This window comes from Podarcis pityusensis, assembly GCF_964106645.2.
Source record: "Podarcis pityusensis genome assembly, chromosome: 2".
Classification (NCBI taxonomy): domain Eukaryota; kingdom Metazoa; phylum Chordata; class Lepidosauria; order Squamata; family Lacertidae; genus Podarcis; species Podarcis pityusensis.
The window spans coordinates 126,273,462-126,286,375 of record NC_138029.1 but is presented as its reverse complement, the minus strand read 5'-3'; the positions used below and the strand labels follow the sequence as shown (position 1 = coordinate 126,286,375).

General features: G+C 42.5%; 1 protein-coding gene across 1 annotated transcript; it reads left to right on the top strand.

The window, feature by feature from the left end:
* Nucleotides 1–334: 334 nt before the first annotated feature.
* LOC308471941 (vomeronasal type-2 receptor 26-like) lies at nt 335–12,055 on the top strand (the record flags this gene model as incomplete). The annotated part of the gene is made up of 6 exons (XM_080996259.1): nt 335–543; nt 5,936–6,227; nt 7,283–8,065; nt 8,819–9,049; nt 10,863–10,989; nt 11,148–12,055. The coding sequence occupies 6 exons, from the start codon at nt 335–337 to the stop codon at nt 12,053–12,055; spliced, it is 2,550 nt and encodes an 849-aa protein (XP_080852385.1).
* Nucleotides 12,056–12,914: the final 859 nt, after the last annotated feature.

Below are 12,914 nucleotides of genomic sequence, written 5' to 3'. Positions count from 1 at the left end.
CCAGTTTTAGGGCTCTTCTGATGTCAATCATGTTCAGCCAAACTCAACTTTCTCCCTCCTTGAACCATGTCAGTCTCTTGAGTCAACATGTTTTTCTCCTGCCCTGCACCTGCTCCTAGAGGAGACATTTCTTCCCCTTATAATTATCAGAACCACAGTGATCTATTTTTGTCCTCCATGAACACCCTTCCAATGTTCCCTTTAGGAACATTAACACAAAAATCAAAATCAAGAGCAGCAGGAGATTATTTGCAAGAGTTTAGGTTTCTCCTGAAAAGCTGGCTATGGAGTTGAGAGGAACAGTCAGAAGGGAGGTGTAGCAGGTGGATTCAGAATGATATCACTGCTCTTGTTGCTCCCTCTTGTAACCTACGGGATGCAGCAGAAGGCAAAATGCTCACTGAATCTGATCAGGGATGTCAATTACGTTTCGAATTTTTACAGGCCAGGAAACTATATCATTAGTGCATTAGTATCTGCAAAAATCATTGGAGAGCAGTACCCCTTCACCTTCTCCAGAACCCCCTTGAACTGGGTTTCTGCGTGAGTAATGTATTGATGTGTTTCTGCTACACTCCTGTTCTCTTGATGCACCTGGGTCAGCCCCTCTGAGATGAAAGTGACTGAAGCCAGGGTGGGTCGCTCCTGGAGGCCTATGGGCTCCTAGAGGTCGATGGAGGTCTATGGCGTGTGCCTGTTGCTGGTTTTCTGTAGTTTGCCAAATGAAATTCATTCTTTCATTGTGTCTCATGGAACCTTGGAGCATTTCTTGGCATGAAAACTGTGGAGTTTTCCCACTCTCAACCCAATAAAATCTTCTAGAAGTTTATGAATTAGTGCCCCAGGACTGAGCCACTAACCTCACCTGGAGATGAACAGGAGATTGGTTCTCTCACTCACAAAGTGAAGGTTGAAAGGCAGGCTTGTCTTTTATAGCTGGGTACAGTGATGGGCACAAAGGATCTGATTTCTTTCCGCAGGGTCTGTAAGACAGAGTTGTTCCGCCTGGCCTTTGGCTTGGAATCAACTTGATCCCCTTCCCCTATTTCTTTTTTCTTTTCTTCTTCTGTGATGGAACTCTATTTGGGGACTTCCCTGGCTTTTTTTCTGTCCCACGTAAGACCAGTATGGATAATTGGCCTTGGTGAAGATTTGACATTTTCATCCCCAAAAAGTTTTTGATTTGAGCGTCTACTGAAATGAGGCTGCATTTTAATGTTGTATTTTAATCTTGTTTTTAAATTGTTTTTTAATCAACTGTTTTTATACCTGGTGTTAGCTGTCCTGAGCCCGGTCTTGGCTGGGGAGGGCGGGGTATAAATAAAATGTGTTGTTGTTGTTGTTGTTGTTGTTGTTGTTAAAGTAATCTATGCAACTGAAAACTGTAGCTCTCTACTATGCTTAGGCAGGTGCTCTTCTCATGCTTTGATTCCAAACATGCCAACCATTTTATGGGAAGCAATGTTTGTGAGATATATAATGCCTGGAGAAGACCTTAGATACAGTGGTAGCTACTGACCACTGGACAAAGCGGAGCCAGGCTTCCCCAATATTCCCGGCCCTCGTGGGGTGGAGGATTCTAAGCCATGAAAAGCTGCTGAGTGTCAGAGATTTTATTGAAAAAAATATTAGAAGAATTTGATTTATAAAAAGATAGGGTGAGAAAGAAATGAGGAAAAAAGTGATTAAGAATGAAAAATAGAGCAAAAATACTGTTACATTACCATACAATAACCTAATATATTCTGTGTGAACACATTCCAAATACTATTGCATTTATACCAAGAAAGCCTGTGTCTATAAGCTGTCTGTTCATATGTTGCCCGTGTTGCCATGTTGTCAAGCCTTTGATTAAGGGGAATTCTTCAAATTCATCAGTCTTTTGGCAACCAAAAGACTGGAATCCATTTTTGCTTTCCTGTTGCCAATTTCCATACAATGGGTATATAACTGAATAGAATATTTGCCTCTGAAAATTGATCCCATGTAAGTTGACTAGGCAGGACTCTAGCATTCTCCAGCCCTGGCCCTGCTCCCACGGTGGAATCTACCTCTTTCTGAATCTGAGCAACTATCTGCAAAAAACCCTGATGGTGGTGGTGGTTCCATTAGATTGCAAACTCCCTGAAAGTGTCTCCTGCTTCTGTTCACCACCACTATCACCACTTGGAAGGCTCCACATTGAGCTCTAACCTGGGTCCGATTCAGAAGTTTCCTGTTTTTCACTTTTCGGTTTTTTCATCACTGGCGCTCTGGCCGTCTCAGCGATTGTTTAATCACCCTCATCTCTGGGGGAAACCATGGGGCTGTCCACACCCCATGCAATCAGAGAGGGCACTTCAGTGCTAGACAGTCGATAGCCCTGGTTAACTCCGCATTCCAGTGGGCCACCAGGAAATCAGCTGGAAGGCCATCAACATGGGATAAAACATCCCCTACCACTCTTTGGGAACCATTTGGATCCATTAAGTGGCAGGGGCAGACCATCCGAATCAGTCCCACCTCCCTGCAGAGGGGAAGGGTCACGGAGAAGAATATAAGCTTGATACAGTGGATGGGATACCCTTATCAAATATCTCTTCATATGAAGTTTTGGTACCTTCAATGAAGTTTTGGTACCAGTAAATCTATATGGTCCCGAGAGCCAGTGTGGTGTAGTGGTTAAGAGCGGTGGTTCGTAATCTGGGGAACCGGGTTCGAGTCTCCACTCCTCCACATGCAGCTGCTGGGTGACCTTGGGCTAGTCACACTTCTCTGAAGTCTCTCAGCCCCACTCACCTCACAGAGTGTTTGTTGTGGGGGAGGAAGGGAAAGGAGAATGTTAGCCGCTTTGAGGCTCCTTAAAGGGAGTGAAAGGCGGGATATCAAATCCAAACTCCTCTTCTTCTTCTTCTTCTTCTTCTTCTTCTTCTTCTTCTTCTTCTTCCCAACATCAGGGTCTTTTTTAGGGAGTCTTCTCTTCTCATGAGGTGGCCAAAGTATTGGAGCCTCAGCTTCAAGATCTGTCCTTCCAGTGAGCACTCAGGGCTGATTTCCTTCAGAATGAATAGGTTTGATCTTGCAGTCCATGGGACTCTCAAGTGTCTCCTCCAGCACCATAATTCAAAAGCATCAATTCTTCGGCCATCAGCCTTCTTGATGGTCCAGCTCTCACTTCCATACATCACTACTGGGAAAACCATAGCTTTAATATCTTGTCAGCAAGGTGATGTCTCTGCTTTTTAAGATGCTATCTAGGTTTGTCATTGCCTTTCTCCCAAGAAGCAGGCATCTTTTAATTTCGTGGCTGCTGTCACCATCTGCAGTGATCTCTCACTGCCTCCATTTCTTCCCCTTCTATTTGCCAGGAGGTGATGGGACCAGTGGCCATGATCTTCGTTTTTTTGAAGTTGAGTTTCAGACCATATTTTGCGCTCTCCTCTTTCACCCTCATTATGAAGTTCTTTAATTCCTCCTCACTTTCTGCCATCAAGGTTGTGTCATCTGCATATCTGAGGTTGTTGATATTTTTTCCGGCAATCTTAATTCTTGAAGAACTTGCCATAGTTTGCTGTGGTCGACACAGTCAAAGGCTTTTGCATAGTCAATGAAGCAGAAGTAGATGTCTTTCTGGAACTCTCTAGCTTTCTCCATAATCCAGCGCATGTTTGCAATTTGGTCTCTGGTTCCTCTGCCCCTTCAAAATCCAGCTTGCACTTCTGGGAGTTCTCGGTCCACATACTGCTTGAGCCTACCTTGTAGAATTTTAAGCATAACCTTGCTAGTGTGTGAAATGAGGGCAATTGTGCGGTAGTTGGAGCATTCTTTGGCACTGCCCTTCTTTGGAATTGGGATGTAGACTGATCTCCAATCCTCTGGCCACTGCTGAGTTTTCCAAACTTGCTGACATATTGATTGTAGCACCTTAACAGCATCATCTTTTAAAATTTTAAATAGTTCAGCTGGAATATCATCACTTCCACTGGCCTTGTTATTAGCATTGCTTTCTAAAGCCCATTTGACTTCACTCTCCAGGATGTCTGGCTCAAGGTCAGCAACCACACTACCTGGGGTTTACGAGACATCCATATCTTTTGGTATAATTCCTCTTCTTGATGTCTTCTGCTTCTGTTACGCCCTTTCCACTTTTGTGCTTTATTATGGTAATCTTTGTACAAAATGTTCCTTTCATATCTCCAATTTTCTTGAACAGATCTCTGGTTTTTCCCATTCTGTTGTTTTCCTTTATTTCTTTGCATTGCTCATTTAAGAAGGCCTTCTTGTCTCTCCTTGCTATTTTTTGGAAATCTGCATTCAACTTCCTGTATCTTTCACTATCTGCCTTGCATTTTGCTTGCCTTCTCTCCTCCGCTATTTGTAAGGCCTCGTTGGACAGCCAGTTTGCATTTTTGCATTTCCTTTTCATTGGGATGGTTTTTGTTGCTGCCTCCTGTATAATGTTACGAGCCTCCATCCATAGTTCTTCAGGCACTCTGTCCACCAAATCTAAATCCTTAAACCTGTTCCTCACTTCCACTGTGCATTCATAAGGTATTTGATTTAGATTGTATCTTACTGGCCCAGTGGTTTTTCCTACTTTCTTCAGTTTAAGCTTGAATTTTGCTATAAGAAGCTGATGATCTGAGCCACAGTCAGCTCCAGGTCTTGTTTTTGCTGAATTTCAGTTTCTTCAGCACCAGTAGTTGATGCATAAACCTGGATTACTGTGATATTAAAAGGTCTACCTTGGATTCGTATCGAGATCATTCTATCATTTTTGAGATTGCATCCCAGTACAGCTTTCGCCACTCTTTTGTTGACTATGAGGGCCACTCCATTTCTTTTATGGGATTCTTGCCCACAGTAGTAGATATGATGGTCATCCGAACTGAATTTGCCCATTCCCATCCATTTTAGTTCACTGATGCCCAGGATGTCAATATTTATTCTTGCCATCTCATTTTTGACCACATCCAACTTACCAAGGTTCACGGTTCTTACATTCCAGGTACCTATGGAATATTTTTCTTTACAGCATTGGACTTTCCTTTCGCTTTCAGGCATAACTGCAACCATTCGGCTTTGGCCCAGCCGCTTCATCAGCTCTGAATCTACTTGTCCTCCGCTCTTCCTCAGTAGCATGTTGGACGCCTTCCGACCTAAGGGGCTCATCTTCTAGCATCATAACTTTTCTATGCCTGTTGTCTTTCTCCATGGAGTTTTCTTGGCAGGGATACTGGAGTGACTTGCTGGTTCCTGCTCCAGGTGGATCACGTTTGGTCAAAACTCTCCACTATGACCTGTCCATCTTGGGTGGCCCTGCACGGCATAGCTCATAGCTGTGAGTTATTCAAGCCCGTTAGTCACAGCAAGGCAGTGATCCATGAAGGGGGTTCTAGTATTTATGTTGCTCATAATTAAGCCTCTTCAAGTTTAGGAGTAAAATAAGGTAGCAGATACAATATTACTCAAATAGCCATGATTTTTGTTCACACGGATTAGCATTGTTTGCAGTTTAGCAATATTTATGGAGACATCTCAGACCAGAAGTGTTGAGCGTGAGAAATGAGGAGCCATCGGCAACTGTGCTCCTCCCAAAATGTCATGCATGTGATGTCATATGCACAGCCATCCTCCTCAATCTTAGGTGCAAGTTTTTATTTATCTATTTATTCAATTAATTTATATACTGCCATTCACCCTAATATCTCGGGCCAGTTCACAGAATAAAATGCTGTTTGCACCTCTGCCACTGGAGCTGGTGGTGGGTTCAGGGGGCTGATTTGTGTCCTGGTTTTTTCACCATTCTTCTCTCCTGCAAAGATACTGTGGACATTGCTGCTCTTTGCCCTACTTACTGTGCTCCTTTCCCATTGGCTTTGATTTATACAAAAAAGAATGTGACTCTCAATTTCACTGAATCTAACGTGAATATGTGACATAATTCTTTTCGCAGTTTTGTGACTAAAAGGGGATGGCAAATTCTTAGCTTCTTGCTGGCCATTCAGGATGTCAATCATAACTCCAGGCTCCTACCCAACATCACCCTGGGCTACAGCATCTATGAGACCCATTTTGATGGAAGAACCACTTCTGATGCCCTGACAGATCTGCTTGCTGGTGGGAAAATCAATATCCCAAACTATACCTGTGGAAGGCAGAAAACGTTACTGGCTGTTCTTGAACGGGGTGAATCCGACATCTCCATGCACATTGCAGGCATGTTGGGAATCTACAAAATCCCACAGGTAAGAATGGGCTTCAAGTCAGGCACACCTGACATTTGCCATTTCATGAAACAACAAGTTATGTTGAGGTTAATATAACTATTCTAATAAATAAATTGAGCAAAATGATAGTAAGAAAGGAACTTAATGCTAAATGTACAACTGTTTCAATAAAGATCTTCTTCAATATGCATTTACAAAACAATAAATAACCGTTTCCCCCCATAAATCTACAAATAATGTAATAAAAAGATATGCTAAAGGTGGAATTATACTTGGAGGTGTTTCACTGTTATGATTTCACCTTTGATCTGAAGAAAGGAAACCTAGCCAATACCTTTAAAATAATAATAATAATAATAATAATAATAATAATAATAATAATTTTATTATTTATACCACGCCCATCTGGCTGGGTTTCAGAAGCTACTCTGAGTGGCTCCAAACAGAATATTAAAAACATGATAAAACATCAGTAAAAGAAAATGGCTTTATAGATATTTGGAGATTCTACCATCCTACTGATAAAGACCTCTCTTTCTATTCTCATGTCCACAATCCATATATCCATAGAGATTTTCACCAATTACTTTATTCCCAGTAGAAAAAATGAGTGAAACTGAAATCCACCCAATGACTTATGCTGATCGTGCCCCAATATTGATATTGATAAAATACAACTTGCAGAAGCTCTAGCTAACAAAATATTATGTTTGGACAGCTACATCTTGCCAAATGAAAGAGTTAGAGGTGAGGTAGCACAATATGTTTATTAATGTTTTTGGCCACAATATTACTCCAGAGGTAACCTGATCCATTCTGACTCTTCTCTATTGACCTTATGCGGTCTGATGAAGATTTATTATTATTATTCCTGCAGGCATTTTAATTGACGTTTGGTTTAATAGATGTACCTTCTTGGGGTTTTTTTCCCATCGACTCTTTCTTAACTGCTTAGGAAGTGGAATACATTGCTAAAATAAAATAAAAATAGTTTATTTCAAATAAGGTTTATTGTTGATAATTAAATTTGTCCCGAAAAGCAAAGCACCAGTCTCTTTCCCTTCTCTCACCAGCTCAGTTCTGGCTTTGTTCTTCATGATAAAAAACAGTCTCCTTTTGTCAACTCGATGGTCCCAAATGAAGCAGCTCAGAACCAGGGGGTGGTGGAACTCCTCCTGCACTTCAGATGGACATGGGTCGGCCTCTTTGCTTCAGACAATGACAATGGGGAAAAATTCCTGAGCACCTTGACACCTCTGATGAACAAAAGGGAAATTTGTGCTGCCTTCACTGAAAGAGTACAACGGAAAACCTCCCTGTGGTTCCCTCATGAGCCATCTGCCATGTGGAGACAAGTCAATGTATTTGTTTACTATACAGATTCTCAGTATGGATTTTATGTTATCATAGAGGTGCAATCTTTCTTTGAAAGGATACAAACTGCGGGAAAAGTCTGGATCACCACCGGTCTTCAGGACAACATCTTGTTTTATGAGACGGAAGCCTACCGATATGCCCATGGTTCATTGTCCTTTGTAATGAAGACCAAAAAGGGGGCAAAAAAGGACTACTATGAGCCAAAAGCTTCTGCTTATTGGTGGAAAGCATTTGGTTGTTCATATCCAGAGCATCCCTTATCTGTGAGGAGTTGGGAAAGATGCAGGGAGAAGAAGAATCAGATGCTGCTGCCCCAGGAGGAGATTGAAGGGATCCACTCCCAAGACAGTTATATCACTTACTACAGTGTCCAAGTTGTGGCTCAGGCCTTGAATGAAGCTTATTCATCCAGATCAAAGCAGAGGTTGATGGTGGGTGGAGGAGACAAGATGGAATTTCAAAGTCTACAGCCATGGCAGGTATGGCCTCTCGCTTTTGAAGATTGTGATTTATTTTCCAACTCTGGAATCATCATGATAGGAACATAGCATACCCTACAAGTGTCCTGGAATAACTGGGACATCCCATCCCCCCCCCTCATTTGCACACAGCAGCTATGTACCCATGTGACAAATGGAAGGAATATCTAACCAATGATTTCCACCTCCAAACATCTTTATAATCTGTGACTACCAGGGTCCTGATGCCACTGAATCTTTTGGTCTTAACTATTGACCCTCTTGCCGATTGCAAGGTTGGCAGTTCAAATCTGCACAAGGTGGTGAGTTCCCATTGCTTTGTCCCAGGTCCTGCCAATCTAGCACTTTGAAAACTTACCAGTGTGAGTAGATAAATACCACTCCAGTGGGACTCATTACAGTCCTCTGTGCACCAGAAGTGGTTTACTCATGCTGGCCACATAACTTGGAAAGCTGTCTGCCGACAAACGCCAGGTCCCTCAGCCTGAAAGCAGAGATGAGCACCACACTCAAAATTGAATACGCCTGGATTTAACTGTCCAGAAGTCCTTAACTGCTTTCTTTATATTTTTCCTTTAAGATTGGTGCTATAGAAAACAGGATCCTGTAGGAGAACAATGACTCCATCCTTCTTAGAACTTTGTGTTCCACCTTTACTAAATAAATTATGACCATTCTTTACATGATTTCTCAAAATCATATCCAGTCTTTTCTAATGAATGCCATCCAATGTGGTTTTCTCTGTTTTTCTAGCTTCATTCATTCTTGAAAGAAGTCCATCTGTCTTCTAATACTTCAGCTGATGCACAGTACTTGGATGAGAATGGGGCACTGGCCATTGACTTTGATATTGTGAATTGGGTGCTGTTTCCTAATAATTCTCATGCTAGTGTGAAAATTGGGAGCGTAGAGAGACAGGAGTCCTCAAATCTAAAGTTCACCATTAGCCCAGAAACAATAGTATGGCCCACACTGTGTAAGAAGGTAGGAGAAATGTTATGTGCCTTTTTAATATCTATTATTTCTGTTATACTCTATCGGCTAGTTGAACAGTATATATGAGGCTTTTATTGCAATCATGGACACTTCCCTGGAGCTAAATCCCATGGAGCGTAACGAATCTCACACTTGAATATGTCTAAAATTTGACAATGAATAAGAGGCCTACAAAATGAATTACCAAATGAACACTTGTAATAAATTTATATTCATCCAGCAGGGAAAGCTTTCTTATTATTAGAATTTTAATTAGTTTTTTTAACATATCATTTTCAACATCTTGTTCAAATTTTTGACTTCCATCAATCCTGTCTGAAAATTTTCCAATCTAATCTCTCAGTATGCATTTCTTATTTTCCCTATTACATTCCAAACTCATAACCAATATCTCTATCTTTTTCTACTTGGTAACACTTCGTATATTTCTCCTTACAAAACTTCTTGTAGTCCTACAAGCGTAATTTGTTTATTACAGTTGCTCTTCAAATAATTCATATACTTCTTCCAATCTTCTGTAAATCTCTGGTCCTGCAGGTTTCGAATCCTTCCTGTCATTTTGTCCAATTCTGCATAGTCCATTAATTTCGTCTGCCATTCTTCTTTCATCAGAATTTCTTCTTGTTTCCATTTCTGGGCTAACAATACTCTTGCCGCAGTTGTTGCACATAAAAACAATTTAACATCTTGCCTATTAATGGAAAGCTTTCTAAAATGAAAACACTTAACAGGTTTCATGGCCATGCTGCTCAACAAAAAACAAAAAAGGAATCATTCCTAATTGGGCTTGAGCTCACTTTGGGTCATAGAAAGTAAATATGCCTTTTCATGTTTCATTTTTTATTATCTTTTTATATGTGCTAGAAAATGCCCAGAGTGTCTGGGGAAACCAAACCAGATGGGTGGGGTATAAACAACAACAATAATGATACCAGTTACAGATAGGTAGCCGTGTTGGTCTGCCATAGTCAAAATAAAAAAATCCTTCCAGTAGCACCTTTAAGACCAACTAAGTTAGTTCTTGGTATGAGCTTTTGTGTGCAAGCACACTTCTTCAGATACACTGAAACAGAAGTTGCCAGATCCTTCTATATAGTGAGAAGGTGGGGAGGGGTATTACTCAGAAGGGTGGTGGGAATGGGAGATTGGCAGATAGCTGAGATGAGCCTGCTGACGACTCTTAACGACTGTAATAGGTCTTACAGGAAAAGGCAAGGGGTGAAAAGGTGAGAAATGGCTTAGTCATGTATAATGGGATAAGAATCCAATGTCTTTGTTCAAACCAGGTCTCTCCATGGTTTTAAGTTTGGTAATGAGTTGCAATTCAGCAGCTTCTCTTTCCAGTCTCTTCTCTTTCCAGTTGCTGAATTGCAACTCATTACCAAACTTAAAACCATGGAGAGACCTGGTTTGAACAAAGACATTGGATTCTTATCCCATTATACATGACTAAGCCATTTCTCACCTTCTCACCCCTTGCCTTTTCCTGTAAGACCTATTACAGTCGTTAAGAGTCGTCAGCAGGCTCATCTCAGCTATCTGCCAATCTCCCATTCCCACCACCCTTCTGAGTAATACCCCTCCCCACCTTCTCACTATATAGAAGGATCTGGCAACTTCTGTTTCAGTGTATCTGAAGAAGTGTGCTTGCACACGAAAGCTCATACCAAGAACTAACTTAGTTGGTCTTAAAGGTGCTACTGGAAGGATTTTTTTATTTTAACAATAATGATAATCCTCCATAAACTCAACAATCCATTTCTAAAGCCTCAATGCTGCTCCTCCTTCTATTGATTTCCAGACCACGCCTCATGCAAGATGCACAAAGAGCTGTTGCCCTGGATATGCCAAGAAGATTCAGGAAGGGAAGCCTCCGTGCTGCTATGACTGTGCTCCCTGCTCAGAAGGGACCATCTCCACTCAGGAAGGTAGGACACGACATCCGTGGAAAGAAGCCATGGAACTTCTCTACCTGTGAACTCAGTGTTCTTTCTTGATCTCTCCCATATGCCAACAATTCCCCACAATTGTAACAGCATTCAGATTGCTGTAAGTGTATGACTAAAGTCTCTTTTTCTCTGTGCAGATGCCAATGAATGCATCAAATGTCCAGAAGATCAGCATCCAAAGAAAGAGCGAGGTCAATGTGTCCCCAAAGCAATCACCTTTTTGTCCTATGAAGATTATTTGGGGATCCTCCTGGCTTCCTTTGCCCTACTCTTATCTTCAACCACAGGCTTTGTTTTGGGAATATTCATGAAATACAATGAAACTCCCCTAGTCAAAGCCAACAACAGGTACCTCTCCTACATCCTCCTCTTCTCCCTCCTGCTCTGCTTTTTGTCCTCTTTCCTCTTCATTGGCCGGCCAAGGAAAGTCACCTGTCTTCTCCGACAAACGGTCTTCAGCATTGTCTTTTCATCTGCCGTCTCTTCTGTGTTGGCAAAAACCATCACTGTGGTTCTGGCTTTCTTGGCCACCAAGCCAGGGAACAGGCTGAGTAAATGGCTGGGCAAGAGTCTGACCAACTCCGTTGTCATTTCCTGTTCCACTGCCCAAGTTGTCATCTGCACCACCTGGCTGGGACTTTCTCCTCCATTCCCAAACTCTGACATGAGTTCCTTACCTGGAGTGATAATCTTGCAATGCAATGAAGGGTCTGTTGCCATGTTTTACGCTGCCCTCGGCTACATGGGCTTCCTGGCTGCCATCTGCCTCACAGTGGCTTTCCTAGCCAGGAAGCTGCCTGGGGCCTTCAATGAAGCCAAGCTGATCACCTTCAGCATGCTGGTCTTCTGCAGTGTTTGGGTGTCCTTTGTGCCCACCTACCTGAGCACCAAGGGGAAATACATGGTAGCTGTGCAGGTCTTCTCTATCTTGGCTTCCAGTGCTGGACTTCTGGGCTGCATCTTCATGCCCAAATGCTACATTATTGTACTCAGGCCTGAGCTGAACATGAAGGAGCATCTGACAACAACTAAGCATGGCATTTGATTTTTAGCACTGGGGGTAGGACTGGACATTACATTTTGGCACCTGAAGCAAACCACAAAATGATACACACAGACACACACCAGGGAAGAAGGGGTGATTGAAGATCGACATTGGGAACAAGGGAGGAATCAAATCAACTTTACAAGCCTCGCTTGTCTACACATACATGTACCTGTAACTAAAGGTAAAGGTAAAGGTACCCCTGCCCGTACGGGCCAGTCGTGTCCAACTCTGGGGTTGCGTGCTCATCTCGCTCTAAAGGCCGTGAGCCGGCGCCGTCTGAAGACACTTCCGGGTCACGTGGCCAGCGTGACGAAGCTGCAGCTGGCGAGCCAGCACCAGCGCAGCACACGGAAACGCCGTTTACCTTCCCGCTATAAAGCGGTCCCTATTTATCTAATTGCACTGTACCTGTAACTATGCTCCATTAATTTCTTCACTGCCGCCCATTCCCTCAGAATGCTTCAAAGAAATGAATGAGGCATAGTGGAGACTGGTGTCTTTGTGATATATGGTTTATTTACACATATGTACAACCTGAGCCTGCCATAGAGGGGTTCACAGCTCTGACTCTCTCGCTTCCTGGCTTACTACTTGGCCTCTCGCTCAGAGACCCACCCTTTGTTTCTCTTAATGGCACCTTGCCCATGCTATCACCTCACCAGGAAGCTAGCCTGGCTATTAGAAGGGAGCCCAGTCGTTCAGCCCAACCTCAATGAATTCATAACAGTATTAACAACTGAAAATCACTATCTAGCAGAGTGCATTCCAATTGCTTAACAACTTCCAGAAAAGCCATTAAGTGGTTTGCCGAGACCCCCTTGTTGTTGTTTGTTGTTTAGTCGTTTAGTCGTGTCCA